Raw genomic sequence first — 25,955 nt, 5'->3', positions numbered from 1 at the left:
CCTCCTGGTTCAAAATATTTGCAAACGACTTCCAAGATATATATTTCCTTAGTTGCCTTCCAAGGGGAGGACTGTCACTTCAAGGAGTTGCATTAGAAAAGTCAGTTATGTAATCATTCCATCATCTATACATATACCAAGGCATCATACTGTACTCCCCAAATATATATAGTTATTTGTCAATAAAAATAACAATTAAAATATAGGATAATAAAACATTCAATGAGCACCTACTATATATGCCAAGTGCTTTAAATATAATATTTAATATAATCCTCACATTGACACCTGCAATGAATATATTCACTTTTCACATTTGCTAGTTGGATGACTTATCAAATTTCTTAATCTCTTTGTACCTTGTCTATAAAATGAGGATAATCTAGTGCCTACTTCATAGGGTTGTTCTGAGAGTAAATGAAACATAAGATAGAAACCCTTGGTACAGTGCCTGGCATATACAGAGAAGCTTCAATATACATTAGGTATCTCATGCACAGAGTAAGCATGCTTCCAGAACTCCTAAGCAAGCCCTGGGTTACATGATCATCTGTGAACAAATCACAGTGGCCAGGGGGTGGGTTAGGAGCCACCTGCTCCATTCCTAGAGTCCAAGTGGAGTCAGCCTCCCCTAAGAACCTGGGTTGTAAGTAGAACAGACATCAAATGAAGACTAGGGGCAGTAAACAGTAAGAAGGAGAAAAGATATTGGGCAGAGGAGGGAGCTACAAGGTCTTTTATGTCCTGGATTATTTTAGTTATTCTGAATATTTTAGCAAAAAAAAAGATATTTACCACTGATAGGAAAATTTTCTCAAAATATATCTTCCAAAAATAATCTTCCTCAAGTTCCTGAAGTCACATCCCATATGAGGTCAAGCACTTTCTCTTAAACTGTGTCTTCTTTTATCTATACCTAACTTTATATAATCTCCAATTTATAACAATATTCATTATAATCTTCCCTATTATCCTAAGTCATCAGCACTGATACAGTTATCTTACCTTCTTTTACAACTGCCTGCTTACAATTCACATTTGGTAACAGAATGTCACCAGAAGGACATTTATATAAGGCCAAGTAGGTGCCATCATTCTTAGTACGTGTGTGTGCGCGCGCATGTGTGTGTACAGTGTAGCATTATACTCCCAGATTATTTTCTTTGAAGATCCATCTTTTCAATTACATTTCAATAAAACCCATTTTTTCCTTTTAAAACACATCTTTTCAATTAAAGCAATAATTGTCTGGGGAACAAAACTATGGACTTCAAATTGGTTTTCCACCCGAGGTTCATCTTCATTTAGCATTTCTAAATGTCGGTGCTCTACACAGAGATTCGTTATGTATTTAAAACCTTTTGTGTGCTAAGACCCTGAGGGGGTTTTCCTGTGAAGGGAGCAATTTAAAAATCTGAAAATAAATTATTGGTATTGAACATTGTTGTCTCTAGATTTTCTTGTAGTTTTCAAATATTGGCTAAATATTTATCTTTTGGGGGTATGGGTTGGAAATAGCTATGGGGAGAGATTAATTGCCTAAAGCATTTTATTGATCTGCCATGAGTGGGTAAATACATCAAATTAAAAACTCACCCAGCTCCATCAAAAAGCACATGAAGGGCTGAGAGGCGAAGGCAGATGTTGAGCACAGATGATGGTAGAGATGAGTTTAAGTATATTGTATGCTCTCCCTGAAATAAGATTTTTTCAAATCTGTTCTTTTCTTCTCTCTCCTTTTTTATTTTTATTATTTATTTATTTATTTATTTTTGGTACCAGGGATTGAACTTGGGGGTGCTTAACCACTGAGCCACATTCCCAGTCCTTTTAAAAATATTTTGTTTAGAGACAGGGTTGCACTGAGTGTCTTAGGGCCTCACTAATTTGCTAAGGCTGGCTTTGAACTTCTGATCTTTCTGTCTCAGCCTCCCAAACTGCTGGGATTACAGGTGTGTGCCACTGAGCCTGGCCAGAAACCTCTTCTTAATGTTAGCTGTAGGTACAAGGCTTTTTTGTTTGTTGTTTGTTTACTTGTTCGTTTGTTTCTTCCTCCTCCTCCTTCCTCTTCTGCTTCTCCTTCTTCCCTTGAGACAGGGTCTGACTAAGATACCTAGGCAGGCCTTGAACTTCCAGTCTTCCTACCTTACCCTCCATCCCCAGTGTCTGGAATCATAGATGTGCACCACCATGCCTGGCTTTTTCTACTGCTTAAAAGAAAAAAATATAAAGAAAACTAACCCAGTTCAAACCTTATAGTTTCATCTAGTGATAGAGCATCATTTTGTTTTCTAAAAATTATTCATGAACAAGATCTGTCAGCATGCACAAGAGGAAATAAGATCTTCCTTTCAGTTAAAAAAAAATAAAATAAACACTTCTTGTTGTTGTTGCTTTGGTGAACTCTCAGGGTAACACGGAGTCCTGCTCCTGGAAAACCACAACAAAAGACAAGACAGCAAGTGGCCTGCCCAGACACCAACTGATCACTGCTTTTTTAAATAGACCTTTTGGGGGATACCGGTTCAAGAGAGACCCAAAATTGTAATCTCTTTGGAGACCATTTCAAAGTGTGGTTTATGGCATCCTGGAAGTTACTTCCTGTAAACATGGCCATGATTCTAGGAATAAGGTACTCTCCCACAGCATATAAAAGCAGTCTTTTCTTTCTTTCTTTCATTTTTTTAAACCATTTCCAGGAACAAACCTCTATGTAGATGACTGTTTTCTTGCCTTGTCTGGAGCTTTGATTGCAATACCATGTGCCTAAAAGAGTCCCCACCAGGTATGTGAAGGTACATATGAGCCTGAGAAGAACAGATGGACAGAGAAGTTATTTCAGCTTTTTTCTTTTCTTTCTTTCTTCAAAATCTATTCAGTGGCAGGCTCTCCTGGTGATGACATAAAATCAGCTTTGAGAGGTTCAGGGCACCAATCTCTTTGCAGGTCTGTGTTGAGAAAGATTGACCTTCCAACAGGTTGTTCCCTGCTGCCACAGTGGTCCTATGTGCCCCCTGGCCACCCCAGCCCCACCCTCTGCCCTATCCCTACCCTACCTCTACATCTCGTTTTTGGAATCTCCTCCCCACTATCTCTTTGGGCCTGATCTACAATCTAAGAACCTTCTTCACTTGGATTTTTAAAGGACCAGGGTGGCTATTAGATACTGAAGAAGAAGTCTTAACTCTCTTGATTAGGTGTAGACAGAGCTTGGAGAAGGAATTAGAAGCAGCTGAACAGGAAGACCCACACAAACAAAACCCAACAGAAAGAAACAGCACTGCTAAGCAAGTAAGATACCGAGAAGAGACCATGGGCAGTCATGTAGACAAGAGTGCATGGTGTCAGCTCTGTTCATGTCATCGACTCATCTACTAGTGTTTCTGTGGTTTTTATGGTTTTTCAAAAGCTCATATTGAAAAATCACCCAAGATACCTGCTGTACCAGCAAGAACCATCCTGCCAAAACAGTTCTAAATACAACCCTGATCAGAGCTCCACCCACCATCTGTTAACACCTACTAATAATGTTACAGTATATCTGTGCCAAAGATTTGAGATATTGAGACTTTTGGGGTCCACGAGTTTCTATACACGTCACTCTGGTCAGCAAGATAGTTTTAAGGTATATGCAAAACATTTATCCTACTTATCCTTTTAATGGTTATATATTCATTTTTAAGGAAAGAATGAGAGAAGAAGGGAGAGAGAGAGAGAGAGAGAGAGAGAGAGAGCGCAAGAAGAAGAGGGAGAGGGAAAGAGAGAGGGAGGGAAAAATATATCAATCCCTACATTAAGCAGCATCACCTAGCATGAGTTCATTATCAAACTCAAGGCCAGGTCTCAATAGATGATTTGGGGGCCCAACCTGTTAGGGTGTGAGAATCATGGGCTCTGTGATACTCAGATTTGAGAAGATGAGTCTCTCCTACCACCCTGACCAGTGACTCTGGTCAAGTGTCTCCTGCCGGTTGGGTTGTACGAGGAAGAACACTTTCCAGAGTCTTTCATTTTTCAGCGGACACATTAGCTGGAGTTTTGCAACATTTAATCACAAAAGAATCTGGCATTTTAAAAGTTAGTTTACAAACTTGACACATTCTTAATATTAGCAATTTATCTATTTATACATTGACTAAGAAAATAAGGTCTGGGAGACATCAACAAGATACTTAAGAGTTCATTAAAAGCTATAGCACTTTGCAAATGAGTATCCAGTTTAATTGTAACAAACCACTACCAGCGAATTTAACTAAGTATATAAAAACATTAGTTAAATACAATTCTCTGGAAATATACATTATACCTACAGTTGTTTTTACAGTGAGATTCTTCCTGTTTTGAGTTTTTTCTCCCCTTTTAATTATCAAAATGGTAAATCACTGCATGGTCCTGGATCTCCATGCTGTAAAACTGAAATATGTGTTTCCAGCGTAGCAGATGGTGACCAGGAAGGCGAAGAACTGGAGAAAACAAAGCATAATAGAAAAGGGGTTTAGGGCATATTCTAATTAGCAAAAGTTATCATTTCACCTCCACTGAGTGAATCATGTACTCACGACATTCCCCTGACTCCAGGCTTCTCATCTAAAATTACTTTATTGGTTCAATTACTTTCTTCTCAAGCAATTTCTGGCCAGGCTGATTTTAGCTTTTGGAACATGTCTGGAAAGTCTATAGTTCTGCTCAAACCACCTCGGGGAGTTTCCCTTAGGAGTGAGTATGGTGGTGCATCTATGAAAAGTCTATCATTTCTAATTCAGCACAGGCAATTTTCGACCTTGGATTACCACAGGGTCAGCTCGCAGAAACAAACTGAGGGGGCCAGAATAAGCAACGAACCTAGATGGGGGAGGAGGAAAATTCAGGCCCTTCTTAAGGGGGCAAATACACTCACTGCTAGCCCATCCTTGCTGTATGTTAATTGGAGTCCAGTCTTACCAAAGCTGGGGATGATTTAACATCATATGCATTTATGCTGTCTACCTTTTAAAGGTGATTTTCAAATCTAAACGAAAGTAAAGAATATAATGAACCCCTACACGCCATTAGTTTTTCTTTTTTCTTTTTGGTACAAGGGATTGAACCCATGGGCACTTAACCACTGAGCCATATCCCCAGCCCTTTTTTTATATTTTATTTAGAAACAGAGTCTTGATAAGTTGCTTAGGGCCTCACTAAGTTGCTAAGGTTGGCTTTGAATTCTCAATCCTCCTGCCTCAGCTTCTGCGCCTGGCCATACCATCATTTTTAGTGTTAACATTCTGTCATTCCTGTCTAATCACCAATCTCTACTCCAGATAGGCTTCTTTTGGGCATGGGATATTTTAAGACCAATGTCAGAGTCATTCTTCAAACTAGTTTTTTTTTTTTTTTCCTTTTGTACTGGGGATTGAACCCAGAGGCACTTAACCACTGAGCCACATCCCCAGTCCTATGTTGTATTTTATTTAGAGACAGGGTCTCACTGAGTTGCTTAGTGTCTCACTTTTGCTGAAGCTGGCTTTGAACTTGAAATCCTCCTGCCTCAGCCTCCCAATCTGCTGGGATTAGAGGTGTGATCCACCACGCCCGACTTTTTTTTTTTAATTAGAAAAATAATATACAATTATGGTTTTAAAACGGTATGCAAACACATAAACTAAAAAATGGAGGTTTCTCATCTTATTCCTCTCATTTTCCGGTCCCAATCCCTGGATGGAAGCTCCATCTGTTTTTCTGAGCATTCTGAATGCACAAACATTTCCACTATTATGCTCATTCTCTGCAACCTCCTCCACTTAATAAGCTGTAGGCAGTGGAATCGTTCCAGACAGTTCTTCTCTCTCAGGTACTTACCTTCCTCCATTCCACTTTCACTTAAGCAGAGGGCTTCAACCCCATGGCCCTGCAGCCTTCACCAGTTTTTGAACCAGCAAATCAATTGCCCACTTGTTACTATTACAAGTGGCACTTTTTCCTGTAGATAACTTTGTCCTCTTCCATAAGTAATCCTTGGGGGAAGGAAGAGGAGGAGGGCTGTGAGGAGATGGGAGGGCTCACTCACCGATGAGGCCGCCCAGCTGTTGAAGTTGTGATTGCCCCTCTCTGGGGAGACAGAAGATGCATCCACAATGGCGGCAGAGAGGTATAAGACGAAGGCACTGCCATTAAAGCACAGGCCCTGGGGAGAGGCAGAGGGGCAGAGTGTTCAGGGTGAGAGGGGCCTCAGAACCGGCCAGAATTACGAAATCTCCTAAGTGCAGAATTGGTAAGGGGCCCAAGGGGAGGACAGGTGGGGGAGGAAGCTGTGAGAAACAGCTGCAAGAGGAGAGGGTTTGGGGCTGGGGTTGTGGCTCAGCAGTAGAGCGCTCGCCTAGCAAATGCGAGGCACTGGGTTCAATCCTCAGCATCACATAAAAATTAATTAAAAAAAAAAAAAAAAAAAAAAGAGGAGAGGGTTTCATACCAGCTCATGCACCAGAAGCCACTCCACCCAGCAAGACACCTCCATGCTGCTGCTAAATTAGCCCTTATTCTTCCTCAACTGGTTCTTGGTTCTCATTTAATGCAAACTTCAGCATGATGACACATTGGTGGAGCAAGGCAGGCGGAGGCAGGGGCCACATGGTGAGAAGAGACCTTTTGGGAGAGCCTTTTTCCAAACAGGCCGGGCTGATGTTCTCACCCGTGGCTCTAAGCAGGCATGGGCATTTCAGTGAGCTCCTCTGGCCACACGGCCAGTTTTTCAAAGTAAAAAAGAAGATTGTAGATATCATCACAGCCCTTTAGGAACTAATCTTGCCCTTGGTTTCACCTTATTATTATTTTTTCTATTCTTAGCGAACAGAGATATGTAAATCCAAGGAGGTAATTGGTTTTGAGTTATATTTAAACTCCAGGAATTCATATTCTGAAATGTGCAAAGCTTGGTCATGTCTGAACACCAGTGTGGGTGTGGTGGGGTTGGGAACAACCTAACAGCCATACAGGTAGGAAGAGGGAGGCATCTCAAGGAGTCAGCCCCCTGTGGTCTAGCACCTCCCCTTCCACAGTTCAGAGGGGAGAGGGATGGGCAGAGGAAAGAGGAGGAGGCAATCTTTTCCTTCTCAGAGGAGAAAAGGTACATATAATTTTCCAGATGTGGGTCCCAGAATTTTGAGTTGAACATCCTTGTGACCATCTCTGCCCCTTGTTCACATGGCCCCTGGGTTAGGTGATGAGACTCTGAAACAAGGGCTGTGTCAGGATCACGTGCAGGGTTTGGGCTGCCCCTGATGTTCATCTATCATTGATAATGTGTCTCCAAGAAGCTCTGGTTTCCCTAAATGACTTTTTTTTTTTTTCTTTCTTCTAGCACCAGGAATTACATCCAGGGGTGCTCTACCACTAAGTTACACCCTTTTATTCTTTTGAGACAGGGTCTTAACTAGTTGATGAGGCTGGCTTTGAATTTGCAATCTTCCTGCCTCAGCCTCACAAATCACTGGGATCATAGGTATTGCCACCATGACCAGCCATCTGAAGATTCCCCCCCCCCCCCTGATATTAAGGATTGAACCCAGGAGTGCTTTACCGCTGAGTTACATCCCTAGCCCTTTTTATTATGAGACAGGGCTAATGAAGTTGCTTAGGGCCTTGCCTAGGTGCTGAGGCTGGCTTCAAATTTGTGATCATCCTGTTTTAGCCTCCCAAGTTGCTGGGATTACAGGCATGTGACATTGCACACAGCATCTGTACATTTTTTTTTTAATATTTATGTTTTAGTTGTAGTTGGACACAATACCTTTATTTATTTATTTATTTATTTTTTGGAGGTACTGAGGATCAAACCCAGGGCCTTGAACGTGCTAGGCAAGCACTCTACTGCTGAGTCACAACCTCCATCTGCACATTTTAAAAAAAGAAAACTTTGCTCTCTTTTCACATCACTTTTTAGAACTTAGAGCTTTGCACATTAACTATTACTTTTGAAACATTAAGAGGCTTATTTATTTATTTATTTTAAGGTAATACATGCTCATGGTTGCCAGACAATCCGTCCTGGACAGAACAATCTGGAGTAAAAAAGGCAGGATCTTCCTTTCTACTCCAACCCCTCCTTTTGGGTGCAAACACTTTAATACAAATGGAGCCATGGAATTATTAACTTGATTCCTCCACCTACATTTAAAAGGTACCAAAGACATTTTCACAGGTAGTTCAAACAGACTGTGATTCTTGTCATGGTATTAGTGCCTCAAAATTGAACTCTTCCCCTATTGATGGGCATGTTGATATTACTTGTTTTCCAGGATTACAAACACTACTGTAATAACCATCTCTGAATGTGTATTTTGGGGGTACCCACGCATGGCCAGTTCCCCAACAGGGATGAAGGGACCAAGTGTGGTGGCACACACCTGTAATTCCAGCAGCTTGGGAGGCTGAGGCAGGAAGATTGCGAGTTCAAAGCCAGCCTCAGAAACTTAGCAAGGCGCTAAGCAACTCAGCGAGACCCTATCTCATAATAAAATACTAAAAAATGGCTGGGGATGTGGCTCAGTGCCCCTGAGTCCAATCCCTGGTACAAGGAAAAACAAAAAAGACTCCTTGAGCAAATATGTGAATAGTGAAGATGTGCAATGGCCTTGTCTCCCAGTAAGTGTGGCCCAGTCCTTTTTTCTGAACTCTACAGAAAGGAGAAACTACTCTAGTTCCCTTGCAAACAGGGAGAGGGATGAGTAGGAGACAGGCCATTCTTTTCCACACACCATCTACCAGGGGTCCTGCCGGTTATTCACAAGACTCCATTAATACTATCTCACAGAGCCTAACTTTTTGGTTTCTCAGTCTTGCTTAATACTCCCCAAAGTAAATATGTCCCAGGGGATGTCTGAGTTGGGGAACTGGAGTGAAAACATGTGGAGACATGAAAGAAATAAGAAGAGCAAAGAAACTAGTACCCGAGGTTGTTTCAAAGGTTCAACAAAGAGAACAGGTGATTACAGAAACTCAAATGGCTGTAGAACATCACTGAGCCTCACAGAAATATGAGGTCTTACTGCTGTAAAAGAAGCAGGTCCCAGAGCAGGGGCTGTTCAAGACAAAAGAAGTTAGAGCTTCCCTGTTGCAAATCCCAGTTCTGGACACATCCCTGGGTCATGGTAATGGCAGAGTGACAAGGACAACACTGTACCTTACTTGATCCCTGTTCCACATAAAGACACTCTTTTTTTTTTTTTTTTCTCAAATAAAGACACACACAGACAAAAGCCATCCAATAGCTGGCAAAGCTTTGTTGATCCTCCGCCCTGTGTTATTGGTGTCTACAGTTTAAAAGACCCAACTGCTGAGGATGCTTACTCCCTTCACGGTAGAGAGAAGGTAGGTTTAGGTTCATGGAGGTTTCTTCAAGGCTGGAACCAATTACTGAGTTTCAGAGTAGAGTTCATTACACGTGACTCTGAGCCACACAGGTCAGCCCTGCACAACCTCCCTGCCCTGGGTGAGACCCAGACTCCAAGTGACCAGCTCCAACAGGTGACTCACAGCCCTCTGCAGTGGCCCAGTCAGTACTGGACAGGTTTCGTTTGTTTGTTTTTGTTTTTAGAAGTTCCACATTATTGAGGGCAGTGTTATACATATGACACATACCAAATAAACACTTCTTGATTCCAAGGGTCAGAACTGAGCTTTATTTAAACTGGTTTATTTTCACACTGCTGCGCACCGTCCTGTCTAGTTAGCTCGACTACTTCCAACATCCCTTCGACTCTTTTGGTCACAAAGGTACTGAGAGGAAGCCTACTTACAACTTCCCTAAATACTAAGAGAAATTCTAGGTCTGACCATGTGTAGTTAGCATGTGGGTTTGGCTGTTGGGAACCCGACCCCAAATGAGTGACTTAAGAAAAAGTTTATTCCTCTCTCACATCACAGGCTTGAGCAGCCAGAGCTGGCGTGGAGGCCTCAGGGTGACAGGAATACAGCCTCTTTCCTTTGTGTCAGTCAGCCATCTCTAAGGTCTTACTGTTTTGCACGTAAGGAGGTTAACACTGGCCCAGCTGCATCCCAGCTAATAGGGACGTGGGAGAATGTGCCCTGTCTTAAGGTTATGGCCCAGAGGTGTGGCCCTGCCTTTTTTATCCAATAGCCAAGCTTAACCCTAAGGCCCAACTAGTGCCAGTGTGGCTGGGAAACCTAAATTAGCTGGGTGTCCACGGGCCTAGCTGAAAATTCTATGACTAGAGAAGAAAATGGATAATGAGGGATAATGAGCAGCCCCTGGTGCTGAATCTATTCAGAGAGCAAAAAGTACAAGACTTTCAGGTCAGCATCTGGCACTGGGTCCTCAAGAGTTCCAAGGAAGGCAGAGCCACCTGGATCACCATCTGGCATTCCCCAAGGCTCAGGTCCAAGCAAGCAGCTGGGAAGAATGGGTCCTTCCTCTTGCTCCCCTGGAACTTTGCCACTCTTTTTAGTATTCACAAAATGTCATTTTGCTTAATATTATAATTAGCCTTGTGCATCTCCTCTGTCTTCTCCATCAGAGTTCATCTTTTGAGGGCAGTAGGATGTCTTACTACTCATCTACCATTTGCCTTTCGAGATCTCTGGCCTCCATCACCAAGTATTAGTGGAAGAGATGTTCAGGTCTGATGGAAGAGATGTGGTCCAGGCAAAGGCTGAGAGGGTACAGAGTGACACCAGACTGCTCCCTATCCTGTCCACAAGCAGCTCTAGAAGAGCTCCATGCTACTCAGGGTGTGGCCCACAGACCAGGGACAGCAGCACTATCTAGATATAGCTCATTCTCAGACCCTGTCCAGACCTACTGAATCAGGTCTGTCAGGAATTTCCAGGTAGGACATATTCTCAGCAATATGAAGAAGAACTGTATTTTGAAGTCACAACAAAGGGAGAAATGATGAAGACAGAATGTGGTGAACAAGAAAGGCCACAGGATACATGATGGAGGAACAGTCTTGGATGCCAACTTCTGTCCTTCATCCTACCCCTCACTGGCTACGTGGCTTTGGACAAGTCACCTCTTTAAGCTCTTTCCTCTGTGCCTTCTGCTATCTGTTCTCCCTTCTCCTATGATAACAGCATGGCTAGTGACCACTCAGAGTCAAGATCCTACTTTTCATCTTTCTTGGAAGGAGTTGCAGTCACATGACCCTGTTTAGACCAATAGGATGCAAGCAGATGTAATGAATGCGACTTCCACATCATGGCTTTAGGGGAAGAAATGTGCCCTCCCCTTGCCTCCTTTTAATCTTCTCTCCTGACTAGAAAATAGATGTGATGGCAGGTGTTGAAGGTGCCACCTTGGACTCCAGGCAGAAGCCAAGAGTTAAAGATGGAAGAGCCACAGATAGGAAGAATGTGAAATGTGAGTTGATCTCATAGACCATGTGACTTACATGAGCCAGCGTTATCTTGGATCTCTCTAGTGTAGGGATCAAACTGATAACTGAACTGATTCTACTCTTAATTTACAAAATGAGGAAACATACGAGTCTCACACATCTCAAAGGAGACAGTGCCGTTATAGACCCATGTGAACTGTAAAGTGATCTACTTGTATAACCTACTCTTCTTATTTGTGTTTAATGACTGTGTCAACTAGAGGCCAAATAGAGGCCTAAGTCAAGTCACTTAGAACCTGACTGTGCCCTTCATACTAAATCACTACTGGTTAATGGGAGACAGGAAGACTCAAGGAGTCCCTGTCACACAATGTGGTCCTACCAGGTGATAGCAGGGCCCCTAGCTCTGTAGGCTCAGGTAGACTGGCTAGAAACAGAGCCAACAGGAAGGTGTCCATTTCATGTCTCTCAGCCCTTGATCATGAATCATGTCCTTAATACTGGTACTACCATTTGTTGAAGGGTCTTTTGGAAGCTTTGCAATAACAAACAGGACTCTTTGGAGCTGCTATACTGAAAAGATCAACCAGGCACTTCCTACTCAAGATGGCACAGTGGAAATGGTCACTTCCAAGGTCAAGAGAAATTTGAATATACATGAGCAATGGGAACCAAGCAGACTCCAGGGTTGAAAACTGTTGTCAGCATTAGGAGACCTGTCTCCCACTCCTGGCTACCAAACATCCTCTGAAGGCCTCAATGTCTTCATTTGAAAAATGGAAACAATCCATTCCACCTTTGCAGAGTTATTATGAGGATTAAATGATGTAAAAAATAAAGGATTCAGAACAACATCTGCACACAGTAGGTACTTAAGAAATGGCAGGTGCTCTTCCTGGTGAAATAATGCAAGCATCCCCTGCCCTTTGGAGCTCACAGGGATTGCAGGGAGGCCAAAGGAATGAGCAACAGAGGATGAGTCCTTGGGAAGTACCCTTACGGAGGCGCTAGTGCTTGGTGCTAAGAGGAGGGACAATTTTATTGCTTTGAACTTTCAGCTCAAAACAGATTTATCATAAAACGCATCCAAGGGGCTGGGGATGTGGCTCAAGTGGTAGCGCGCTTGCCTGGTGTGCATGCTGCCCGGGTTCGATCCTCAGCACCACGTACAAACAAAGATGTTGTGTCCGCTGAGAACTAAAAAATAAATATTAAAAAAAAAATTCTTGGGGCTGGGGATGTGGCTCAAGCGGTAACGCGCTCGCCTGACATGCGTGCGGCCCGGGTTCGATCCTCAGCACCACATACAAACAAAGATGTTGTGCCCACTGATAACTAAAAAATAAATATTAAAATTCTCTCTCTAAAAAAAAAAAAAAAAAGAATACATTATACTCCATGTGTGTATAATACATCAATATACACTCTACTGTCATGTACAAAAAAAAAGAAAAAAAATAAAAAAAAAAATTTTCTCTCTCTCTCTCTCTCTCTCTCTCAAAAAAAAAAAAAAAAAATGCATCCAAGCCTCTGAGAAAATGATGTTAGAACAGCTGTAGTTCAGGACCATAGAGGTACTACTGGAGACCAGCTGCTGCTCTTGCTGGTCTATATTAAAAGAGGATACAAGGTGATTGTACACCTCTGCAGACACATTAAGGGAATGGATTATTATTAAGATAGATTCCAGAGCAAAGCTCATGCCTTACCAGCTGGGGAGCTGGATTATGAAACTATTTTTCCAGTGTTCCAGGAGTGCTCTTCCAGCCAAGTTCCTGGGGACTATCAATCCCTGCTCTGCATTGTAGATTCCCTAAATACTCTGAAAATCAAGAGCAAATCCAAAAGTCATCTGGTAGCAAGAACTGACTAGAACTGACATGGGAGCGATATGGTCTTTACTATCCCTCGTAGCAAGAAAATTCATACGTTCTTGCAGAAACATTAACATGCCTTATTAGAGTGACATCCCAGATTTGGGCGCATATGTCACATATTGTAGTAAAGGCACCAAATTACCTTATTACCATTCTAGATTTTGAAAAAATATCTTAACTTACATCTGGCCTAAAAGTTTCAATTCAGGGATTTGGGGCCTATAATTATCTCCAGGCCAGTGTTTCTCATACTTTTAGGTGCCTAAAAATTATATGGAATAATTTTCATAATAGAGATTTCCATGCCCTTTAGAGTTTCTGAGCCAGTCAGTAGAGTAGGACCCAGGATTTTGCATTTCTAACAAGCATCCAGGGATGTAGCTGGTTCAGGGCCCGTGTTTTAGCATCATCATCCTAGGAAGACTCCTCCAGCACCAGGAGGCAATTGGCTGCTTCAGTCCACAGTCCTGGCCTGACCCTTGCTGTGTTCCCCATCAGTACTGGGACCCAACAGGGAAAGCCAGCACCCCTGGCCCCCAGACTGCTCTGTAAGAGATTCTGCTGGGCAGAAGGTAACACAGAAATTTAGTCTGAGTCTTTAGTTGTTAGCAGATGGAAACTTTTTCTAGTCTCCCCTCTGGATCTTCCGCTAGCACCATTTACCCAATCACAGATGCTTTGGGAGGTCGCAAAGGCATTTCTTAGTTGGCACAGCAAACAAAAACCCCAACCAAAAGCCAGACATGTTTGAGCTGTAGCTTCCATCAGCAGAAAATGAAATTTAAAAAAACTGGCTATAAATATGTTATAATTGGTAGAGTTCACACTTCTGGATTCTCTTAGGAAAACAAACAAACAAGTCAGCAATCCTGGGGGCAGAGTTTCAGATTATTTCTTTGTGAAATGATGAATGTTCTCAAGTTAAGATGCTAAGAAACTGTGCCTGGGGTGGCAAGAATTCAGCACCAAGCTGAGTTTTCTCACTTGTTTGACCTGTCTGGTCCTCACACGTATGAGTGCCCAATTCCTGACTGCTTTGCTTGATGAGATAAATGATGAAATTATTTCAAAGGAACTAAAGGTCCAGTCCCTTGACTTCTTGTTGGGGTTCTTACCTACTGCTAAGGTAGAGGAGCACCTGGAGTAGGAGGTCAGGAAAAAAAAATCTGGGTAAAAATTAAGACACACGGACCCCCAGTGTATATGAATCTATGCAGTCCTGAGATTCCAAACCTCAGTTTCCTTATCTACAAAATGGGGACATTATAAACTATGCAAATCAATCTCTTAGAATCAGGGATTGTCTGCAGGGTCAAAGTCAAATTTTGAAAACCTGCCATTTAAGGCAAGATTTAAAAATTTTAATGGAATAAATCAATATGAGAGTTTTGAGTTCCCTTCTTGGTTTATTCCATAAAAATGTTTACTCTCCCTTATGGATCCAACAAGAATTTTTGGAAATAACGTTTTACTAGAATACAGGTATGCTCATTCAATCAGAAATTGCAGGTGGCTGCTTTTGCCCAGCAGGAAGAGGTGACTAGTTGTGACGGAGACAGGATAGCTCAAGATGACAATACTAAATGTATGGTCCTTTATTATTATTATTTTAATATTTATTTTTTAGGTGTACTTGAACAAATACCTTTATTTTATTTATTTTTATGTGGTGCTGAGGATTGAACCCAGGGCCTCACACATGCTAGACGAGCGCTCTGCCTCTGAGCCACAACCCCAGCCCCAATTGTATGGTCCTTTAAAGAGAAAGCTTGCCATCCTCTGATCTAGACAACATAACTAGAAATTGAGACTTGTACAAAAGGGTAAGTAAGTAGCCCAACATTTTGGTTCCCTGCTACACTGTCTGAGCTCCTCTTCTTCCAGGTTCACGTCACTTTCTTTGAGACTGACATTAAGACTCATCTTTTAGGGCTGGAGCAGGAGCTCAGTGGCAGAGCAATTGCCTAGCATATGTGAGACACTGGGTTTGATCCTTAGCACCACATTAAAATACAATAAAATAAAATAAAGGCATGCTGTCCATTTACAACTACAAAAAAAAAAAAAAAAAAGACTCATCTTTCAGCTGGGTACATGCCTATAATTCCAACAGCTTGGGAGGCAGAGGGAGGAGGATGCGAGTTCAAGGCCAGCCTCAGTAACTTAGTGAGGCTCTGGGCAACTCAGTGAGAATCTATCTCCAAATAAAACATAAACAGCATTCCTTAAATGACCCCACATACTTTGAGTATTCTCTCACCCTGAGTTCTTATAGCTACTATTACTTCAGGGTGCTACCTGTCTTAGAATGCAACATACAAACGAGTCTGTCCTTCCTGTACCCACCGGGGGGAAAGTGGGACATTGATTCCAGTGCCCTAGAAAGTCATGAGCGCCTTGCTTGGAATTCCTTTCAGAACCTGCAACATACTCTTAAAAACTCTAATGGAGAATCTTCATTTTTGGATGTGGGAAAACAGCCAAGAGTCAGTCAATCTATTTTGTAAAATAAAAGGAGACTAGTTTCTTGTGGGGCTTAACTTAGTTCTGAAGGCAACTCAGAGAGAACAAAGCCAGGTGCATCTGAGCAGCGACAGCGTGGTTTGAAAGCCTGCCAGCTTAACTTGGGTCCAGAGCCTCCAAGTGGGAAATGTTTCAAATTTAGTTCAGAAATGAATTTTTTTTTCTGACATATTAGTTGAAAGTAAACAAAAGAAAGGTATACCTGAATGTTAGACTAGGCACATCAGAAAGTACTTCAGAGCTTTGTTCTATACATACTGACATACATACATGCGGCACCACTGGATTTAAAAAAAAAATCATTTAGCCACTTCAAATTCCCCAACAAGACTGCCCATGCTCCAAGGCAAAGGGATCCTCACCTTCTATCTCTGTGAGTCCACTGAGAATTCGTATTGAATCTTCGGGATAAAGCTAAATGTCACTTTGTTTCTAAAGAGTTCCAAACTGAGGTGGCAACTTTGTCACACTGTGCATAATCCCATATGGCATGTGGCAGAGGGAATGTTATCTGCACATTTTTTTTTTTCATCTATTTCCCCTTACCCTGTGTGTTTAGCTTTCTTTAATCTTCAGGTAGCATAGTTCCTGGAGCAGGACAAAACTCCAGTCACCCCTGATTGGAGTGCGAGGGTGGCTACTTGTTTTCTACAGTAGTTTTCATTTTTCATCCAAACTCTTCACGCACAAAGAGATGTGATGTGCAAAATATTCAGGAGAGGGTTGAAGGAAGGAAGATCTGCAGAGGCTGGCGCCCTGACATTCCTGCTTCTAGGTGACACTGTCTACAGAGGACTAAGAAGCAAGCATCTATGTAAGAGAACCCAGCTTTTCTTGATTCAGTCACCTGAGAATTGGTTTGCTAGTGAAATAAATTCCTGGATCTTCCAACCTGCCCAGTTTCATACATCTCAGTAAAACACTTGAGAAGCCATCAGATGCTGCTGATCCTAAATGCTATATTGGGTTGTCTATGGCTTGGCCCACTCTGCAAGGGCAGAGAACCATCTTGAACTAAGTAGAGGACTCTGGGCCATCCCACCTAGTGGGCACTGGACAGGAGCACCACCCCTGGCTTCCTTACCACTGTTGTCCAGGGCACCTGAGGAATCCTGGTGTAGGTCATCGTTATGTAGATGATGAGGAAGAAGACGGTGAGGACCCAGTAAAATACAGCTACGAACATGACCCAGCCAAATGCAGGAACCCGGAAGTACTCGGTCCCGGCGATAAGTGTCCATACCAGTAGACCCAAGACCTGTAAAATGGTAGAGGCAGTGGAAAAGAAAGGGGATGGGGGAGGAACAGGGGACAGAGAAAAAGATAATTATACAGAGCATCAATTACAACTTTCTTGAATATTCACACATACAAACACATGATTTAAAAATAGGGATTGCAAACTCTTATGCCCACAAATACTAGCAGGGTAAGATCAATGACCATGGCAGACAGGTTTGGAGCCATGGCAAATAAGAAAATCCATGTCTTGTGAAAAGGAGGCACTCTCTCTGCAGCTCTGGCTGATTTTAGTGGGCTGGTTTCAACAAATCTGCCCCTTCTTTTCCCTATAAGAACACAGAAACTCAAGTTTGCCCATGATAATCTTGTTTTTAAAATATTAGCACTAATTAAGAGTCTTAAAACACCACTCAGGGCAAAACAGCAACTGTGGCTGGAATTTGCTCTCAGAGCAGTACTTGTCCAGAAACAAGACTGCAGGTCCACTCAGAGGCGGTCCTGGGGCTGATCTGCTCCCAAACTCTGAGCCTCTGGGCATTCCCTGCCTGCCATCGCTGCCCTGCTCACAGATGGTGGAGAGTGGTGGCCTGAGAGAGCTGTCAGAGGAAGAGCAAGCCAACGTCCCCGTGCAGACACAATACTTGGCATTTTATCACAAGTGGCACACTGTCCCAGCAACAGCCATTCAACTCTTCACCACTGCAGAGCAAGGCCAGAGCCAAAGCCACATCAATGTCACTTGCTGAGTCCTGGAGGCCTGTAGCCAGGCACAAGAAACTGACCTAAAGCAGAGCTGTCTAGAGTCCTGAGCAAAGGAAGGCCAGAGAAAGGTAGGCACTTGCATTCCAACACTTTCCAGAGTGCTGGACAGAAGGACTTTATTCCTAAGTCAAGGGAAAGTTAGAGTCTGTACCACATCCCCAGGGGACACCGTCAAAAATTCAGGGTGAACTCTGGCCATAAATGCTGGCTTGCTGGGTGACTCAGGACAAAATATTTCATTTCCGTTTTAGCTTTCTTTGCAGTCTGCAGAACAAATACTAAAGTAACGCTAAGCATACAAAGCTGGGAAGATAAATGTTGCTCATTCGTATACCACATGTGCATCGACAATGGTCAGGCTTCTTGTCATCCGAAAGTGGGATATGAACTGAACAGATCCTGCTTATAAACAGCTTAACGTCTAGGGGTGGGAACATCAGACTAATTAGAACTGAAAATCACTACGCAGGAGTATGGTCAGTTTCCATACTAGGGGGACATCACGTTATTGGCAGGCACAAGAAGTGTCAGAGAAGTAAGCTCCTAAGACAGGCGGGAAAGTAATATTCTTGCAGAGTGTGGCATGAGCAAAGGTGGGGGTGGGGAGGGCTGGGCTACCTTCCCAAACCAGAAGGAACATGTATGTAGTAGGTTAAGAAGGGTCACATGACGCAGGCCCAGGAAACCTAAGGATTTTGTACTTTATCCTAAGGGTGAGGGTTTTAAGCAGAGACTGATGACATCTGGTTAATTTTTTTTTTTTATCAGATCACCCTAGCTGCATGCGGAGAATGGACATGTGGAGGGGTAAGAGGTGGGTCTGAGGGATGAGTTCAGAGATGGTGCAGGTACCCAAATGGGAGATGGGGATGTCTTCAAGACCAGTGAGGTGGGAGTGAATACTGAACAGTTGGTAAATTCATGACAAATTTCAGGAGCAGGTAGGACTTTATATATTACATATGATGGTGTGAGAGGATACAGTGGAATGACTGATCCCAGGTTTCTGGAAAGGTTTAGGAAGTGGTTTAGGGTTTCATTTGTTCAGCTGGAATGACAAAGGAGGAAAGATTGTGGGGGTGGGGAGGGTGGGAGGGGATGCTGTTGATGAGCTCAGTTCTTAATCTGTCAAGTTTGAGGTGGCTGCCAGACCCTTAAGACAGGTATTTTAGTCAGCTTTTTCACTGCTGTGACTGAAGGACCTGACCAAAATAACTGTAGAGGGGGAACAGTTTATTTAAGGGCTCACGATTTCAGAGGTCTCCATCCATAGACAGCAGGCTTTATTCCCCAGGGTTTCCAGGTAAGGCTGAACATCATGGCGGAAGAGAATGGCAGAAGGAAGCAGCTCACATGGCCATCAGAAAGCAGAGAGCAAGACTCCACTTGCCAGATACAAAATACATACCCCATAACCACGCCCCCAATGAACCACTTCTCCAGCCACACCCCACCCGCCTCCAGCCGCCACCCAGTTAATCCCATCAGAGATCAATTCACTGATCAGATTAAGGCCATAACACAATCATTTCTCCTCCAAACCTTCTTGTATTGTCTCACATGTGAGCTTTTGGGGGATACCATACCTAAACCATAACAACAGGGATTTTAAAAAATAGATGCTACAGGGAGGAGATTTGGGCCCTTCTTTAAGAAGTGAGAGTCATGAAGCCTCAGGTAGGATTCCCAGGGACACTCTACAGTTGATTTCCTGAGAGAAGCACACCTCTCTGTGAAAGTCTGCATGCCTGTGCAGGGAAGCAGGTGACAGAGTCTGAGTGTTGCTATTTCTCCTCTTTAAAGTTGAACATGGACATTCTCTTGTCTCCTTGATGTTGTATATGGGTGCCAAAGAAAAGGTGCTTAATGGAGATGTGTGTTTGTGCTTACATTGGTGGCAATAAAAAAAAGTGAGGATGTACAAAATGGATGTGACTCTAGAAAGCACTAAGCCTCACACTAATGGGGATTTTGAGCCCGAATTCATCCCAACTGACAGGTAATCTATACCCCAATGTTTGACATTCCCTTGGATCAGTAAGATTGGTAATGGGTATAATCCAGCACAACAGCATCGGAAACAACATTTTAGGGCCTCTTGATTCAAACTGAAAGGGTCAGATGGGCCTTTTGTTGATGATTCACACAAGAAACAACAGCGAATGAATGATTGCAAATGTGTTTATGGTGCTCTTCCAGGATTGCAAAGGTTTAAGGGTCACCTGACAGCTCTTGGCTATGAAATGCAAAAACGTTTTTCATTAATAAGCAAATGGAGCCTGTTGTCCAGAGCTGAAGTTGTCCAATTTGCTAGCAATGGTCACTTTCAGATGCAGGACAATATGTTTAACTGAGCTGTCTCTCAAAGAGCAGGAATACTTGACCCCTGACCTCACCAGCAAACATAGTAAAAAGAATGTCCCTGTCAAGAGAAGAATTGTTCTACCCCAGTGATTTTCCTAGGTAAGTGAAATCTATCTATAGGCAAACCTTTTATCTCCCTCTACAAGCAGTACTGATGAAGATCACTCTACAAAAATGTCACTCATCTTCTACGTGCATGTGTATGTGCATGCATTTAAGAAAAGTCCTAGATCTTTATTTGCTTAGACTGCACAAATACCATTTATTCTCCCCTGGTTTGCATTTTGTAAGGCCAAGCCTAAAAAAAAAAAAAAAATTCAAGAGTGATAAATATAGGTTAAAAAATAAACATGGAAATATATCCACAAGTTGGAAATTTAAGAAAAAAAAATCAATACCAACAATTTTACCAACCTTTTCTCTTGAATTCCTAACCCACCACCTGAGTGTCCTTTTCTTTCTTTCTTTATAAATATGGATCATTCTGTACATGGTGCCTATAACTTGCTTCTTTCAGTCAGTAATTCCAGGGAGGACATCCTATGTACTATGTACAGAGCTAGGTCAATTTTAATAGTTGCTAGTTCTCCATAATTCATGTAACCAGTTCCCTATGGAGGTAAATTTAGGTTATCTCTTTTTGTGTTTGTACAAAAATGCCCAGAGCATATTCTTACAATATAATCTCTGCATACCTGAATTCCAGGACACAGTTCTAGAAGCAGAATTTCTAGACTATTTTAAGCTGTAGAGATGCTGTCAAATCACTCTCCAAAAACCTTATACTCGTTTACCTTTCCATCAAAAAGCATGTAAACATGTAGATATTCTATATCTATATATCTATAATCTATATTCTATATTTATATTCTTTTTAAAAAATTGTAGACGGACACAACATTTTTTATTTTATTTATTTACTTATTTTTATGTGGTGCTGAGGATCGAACCCAGGACTTCATGCATGCAAGGCAAGCGCTCTACCACTGAGCCACAACCCCAGCCCTCTATATCTATATTCTGTATCTTCATTTATACATGCTTTCCTCCTTCTACTCTCACTGGACTATATTCCCCAATTTTTGTTGTTTTTGAGACAGGGTCTCACCATGTTGCCCAGGCTGGTCTTGAACTTGTAAGCTCCAGTGATCCTCCTGCCTCAGTGTCTCTAGTAGAGATACAGGTGTGTAGCCACCACAACTGGCTAATTCCTATGCTTTGAGTGATTAAAGACTTACTTCAGAGCTCATATCTTGCCTTTCACTACTTTATTGAAATACAGTCAAGAGAAGTGTGTCAAATCCTAAGGGAACAGTGTGGTGGATTCCCTCTAACTGACCCAGCCTGTGTACCTAGCATCCCCATCGAGAAACACACCACGGCCAGCACCCACTTCTAGTTGCTGCTTCTCCCCTCCAAGGGCAGCAATGATCCTGATTTCTAGCCTCCTGGATTAGTTTTGCTCAATTTCCATCTTCATGCAGATAGAATCGTACAGTCAGTACTCAACACACCCGGTTTCCTTTACTTGGCACCAAGAGTCAGACACAACATAGAATATATTTCTTTCATCCTCCTGACTACCAGCAACGGTTCTCCAACGTGGAGGGCTTGTTCACCCAGGTTGCACAGACTTTGCTCTAGAGTCTGTGATTCAGATCCAGGGTGAGATCTAAGAACCTGCACTTCTAGCAAGTTCCTGGTGATACTGCGGTCAGGAGCCAGCAAGTTATGAACCACTGATACATACTGTTCTTATTTCTGCTTTAAATTACATTTTCCTGACCTGTGCTAAGTATTTTTTTCAAATGCTTATCGGTAACTTACAGAGCTTTCTTTAATTGATAGGTTAAAAAAAATTGCTTTCTGATTAGAAGAGATCTTTACATAAGAGGGATAGTAACCAACAATACATGTGGTACATATTTTCCCCATGTAGTTTTTTTTTTTTTTTAAATGTCATGAAGTCTTGTCAATAGGAGTTTTAAAGTTTTACATTGTTCATTGGTTACCTGAAATCTTCTTCTATATCTACCCACTTAGGAAACTCTTCCTCAACACAAGATTATAAAAATATTCTCTTGTATCTTCTTTTGTAATTTTGCATGTATGTTTACACCTTTAATGAAACTTGAATTGATTTCTATAGGTAAGTAGAGAAGGGCTTTTAACATTTTTTTTCCCCTGGCAAATCAACCTAAATGTCATTTATTGGTGACTTTCCATATATCGGGGCTCAGCTTCTGGACTTCTGGAATTTTTATTCTATCCCACTCACCCATGGTCATTGCTGTGCCTGTGTCAACCAATGTAGCTTACAAATGTATTTAATGTATTTTAGGTTTCTGGATAAAGATATCAGACTGAATAGAAGAATCTAATTTTGTTTCCTTCCCCAAACCCTCCTAAAATTATCAGGAGGATGGATGAATAGGAGAGAAGGCAAAGGGAACACATTTGGGGGAGCTAAGAACACAGATTGACAAGGGATAATGGACTCAGCCACTCCGAGAGGGCTAAATGCTAAGATGGCCAGCAGGGAAGTCAAGAACAAAACCAACCTTGCTGCAAAGTCTGAGAAGATCTGGTGTCTCTGGGACTGGATGCCTAGGCTGGGTTCGGGTGGGGAGCAGTGGCTGCAATGTGGAGGGGGAATGGAAGGCTGTTTGAAAGCAGCTTAGTCTTTACCCTCTGCCCTGCTCCCAGCTACAGCATGTCTCTTCACCTCTTCATCAGTTTGAAGGTTTATTTTCTAGGTCAGGATTCCTCACTCTTAGCCCTATTGACAAGGTGGGTCAATAATTCCTTGATGGAGGAGAGGACTGTCCTGTGCACTAGAAGATGTTTGGAGCAGTATTCCTGTCCTCTTACTAACTAGATGGAAGCAGCAAACCTCCACTTCTTCCCTCTTGATGACAATCAAATATATTTCCAGAATTGCCAACATAGGAGGTGAAAATCACTTCTGATCGAGAACCACTCTACAGAAGGTGAAACGAAGTCAAGTCTCTGGATCGAGGGGCTTAGTTGAAAGTTTCAGCATCAGACTGTATGCAAAGGTTCAATGTGAAGACTTACCCACACTTTCAATCCCTAGCCTTTTGACTCTACTTGGGTTGATTGTTAGCAGCCGGGTCTTTACTAATGTCGAAGAAAAAAGCTAAAGATACTGACTTCCAGGATTCTTCAGCACACAGCCCAGCTGTGAAGTTCAAGGTTGAGAATGAAGTTCCACAATGAAGTTCAAGGTTGAGAAGCCCCAGCCACATGCTCAGAACAGCTAAACAGCTTTGCACTCTCAAAACATGGGCAGACAATCCAGCCTTCCCAGATTTATGGAGACAGCAGAGCCTGTTGGCAAGGGTGGGATCTGGGACCAACACACAAACTGGGAGAAAACTTGCAAGAGGGAGAAGAAAACATCCCAGAAAAAGAGTCTTCCGCATCCTAGAGAGAAGAGACTGTGTAGGAGAAATATGAGGTTTACAAGAAGGACAAATAGTCCTTCAAAAATAAAAATGTTTTTTGAAATTAAAGTGAGAATAGCAGAAATGAACAACTCAATAGAAATGTCAGATGGTAAAACAGAGAAAACCTTCTAGAAACACATCAAAAAGATAAAAAACAAAACAAAAAAAAAAACTCCAAACACCAGGTGAAATACAGAAAGTTAGAAGACAGGTTCAGGAGGCCAACATCTAATTACCGTTTCAAGACAGAGACTGGAGAAGATGGAGGGAAAGAAACCAACCAGAAAAGTCAAGAAAACTCAGAATTAAAGGAACAAATTTCTACATAAAAGGGCTTATACCTCCTGAATACCTAGCACAATGGATAAAAAAAGACCAAAACCTAGGTATACATCATGAAATTTCAGAACATTAATCAGAAAGAGAAAATTCTTTAAACAACCAAAGAACAAACAGATTACCCTACACGGGATCAGAAGCAAGAATGGCTTTTAATCTTTCTAAAAGTGAACAGTCAGAAGATAATGGCCAATACTTTCAAATTCCTGAGGAAAAACGATTTCTAACCAGAAATTATCTGGAAGATTATCAATGAAGAGAAACATAAGAATGCAGTTTTTTCCCCCTGATTTGCAATGTCTAAAAAATTTTCCTCCTCTCATGCAATCTTTCTCGGGAATCGAAACCAAAACAAGGCATAAGCTTTAAAAAGAAAATGCCAAACAAGCCAATAGGAGAACTGCCCAGGAGAGAGGTGAAGGTCATCCCCAAGATGAAGTGAAATCCACACAGGAGAGGTGCCCGGACTTGGAGGGTGACCAGGTCAGGCAGAAGACAACATTACAGGTTGTCATCATCAAGACTACGGCATGTCCCTTTCTTCACCTGCTGAAGCTACTAGAGAACTTGCTCCACCAAAATGAGGCAGGAAACCAAGAAAGAGAAAGAGAAGGCAACAGGAAACTCAACCTCCCAGAAAGGCAAAGGTTTAAGATGGCAGCCAGGGGAGATCCCTAGGAGAAATTCACCATAAGATAAAAACTGGAACTCTGGTTATCTGGTGTGATTTACCTTACAGAAAACGTTATTGAGAGGCTACTGGGAAAAAATGAGACCATTAACTACAAAGATAATTGAACAAATTTAAAAATGATACTAGGCTCAGTTGGTAGAGTGCTTGCCTCGCATGCACAAGGCCCTGGGTTCAATTCCCAGCACCACACACACACACACACACACACACACACACACGCACACACACACACACAGACACAAAAGAGATACTATGCTATTATATATACCTCAGTATAAAACAAAAGAAAGGCAGGGGGCAGTGGTGCATGCCTGCAGTCCCAGCTACTTGGGAGGCTGAGGCAAATGGGTTTCAAGTTCAAGACCAGCCTGGGCAACTTTGCAAGACCCCGTGTTAAAATAAAAATATAAAAAGGGCTGGGGATGTATATCTGTGGTAGAACATTCCTAGGTTCAATCCCCAGAATCACATACACATAAAGAAGTTATTGTTCACTAAAAATCTCAGATCTAATATTTTCATGAAGATAATAAACACTGAATATTGACTTCAATGATAACATGGAGAAGGAAAATGATAGACATGATGCCACAGCCTGAAGCTTGTCTCTGGAAACATTCATTTGTGGAAGCCTCAATTCCCAGTGTGATGGTATTAGGAGGTGGGTCTTTAGGAGGTAATTAGGCTTAGGTCATGAGGGTGGTGTACTCATGGTGGGATTTACTGGCCTTGGAAGAAAGACATCAGAGAGTTGGCTTCTCTTCTCATTGTCCCCACACCCCTGCCACCACAAGCACCAAGGAAAAGCCCTGTGAAGACCCAACAAGAAGCCAGCTCTCTGTGACTCAAAGAAACTTGCCCTGCTGATACATTGATCTTGGACTTTCAGCTTACAGAACCGTGAGAAATAAATTCCTGCTACTTACTCAGTCTATGGTATTTCATTCTGGCAGTTTGAGCTAAGACAAAAGGCCATAGGAAGTTACCAGTTATCATGTAAAACTGAAGACAGCAGCTCACATATTATTTACAAGTATGAATGTGATAAAGCAAGAGGTGACTCACGTGGTTACCTCTGGGAAGGGAGGGTGCTGGAATAAGAAGATATGGGGTGAGAATAGCTGCTTGTGATAAGCCTTTTAGTTCTAAAGGTGTTTTATCAATCTACTGATGTCAATTGATTCTCTGGACTTTTCTGGCTAAGACTTCTGCTTTGATGCTTTCCAGTATTTATACCAGTTCTTTCTTTGCTTCTTTCTTTCTTTTCTTTTCTTTTTTTTTTTTTTTGCATTATTATATTAGCTAGAATCTCCAGAACTTTCTTTCAGAACACAAGTGATAGTAACCATCT

At 42.1% G+C, this 25,955-nt stretch overlaps 1 protein-coding gene across 1 annotated transcript in view; it reads right to left on the bottom strand.

Moving 5' to 3' along the window:
• Window positions 1-4,031: 4,031 nt before the first annotated feature.
• Window positions 4,032-25,955, bottom strand: part of Cmtm8 (CKLF like MARVEL transmembrane domain containing 8) — a 102,781-nt gene continuing 80,857 nt past the window's right edge. The window contains exons 2-4 of the mRNA XM_076868778.1: window positions 16,818-16,991; window positions 6,047-6,163; window positions 4,032-4,463 (exon numbers count right to left, since the gene is read on the bottom strand). Of these exons, the coding sequence (XP_076724893.1) occupies window positions 4,380-4,463; window positions 6,047-6,163; window positions 16,818-16,991 (375 nt within the window). The 3' untranslated portion in view covers window positions 4,032-4,379. The remainder of the gene's footprint in view (window positions 4,464-6,046; window positions 6,164-16,817; window positions 16,992-25,955) is intronic.

The sequence above is a fragment of the Callospermophilus lateralis genome, chromosome 1 (genome assembly GCF_048772815.1).
Source record: "Callospermophilus lateralis isolate mCalLat2 chromosome 1, mCalLat2.hap1, whole genome shotgun sequence".
NCBI lineage: Eukaryota > Metazoa > Chordata > Mammalia > Rodentia > Sciuridae > Callospermophilus > Callospermophilus lateralis.
This window is presented reverse-complemented; position numbering and strand designations above follow the sequence as displayed.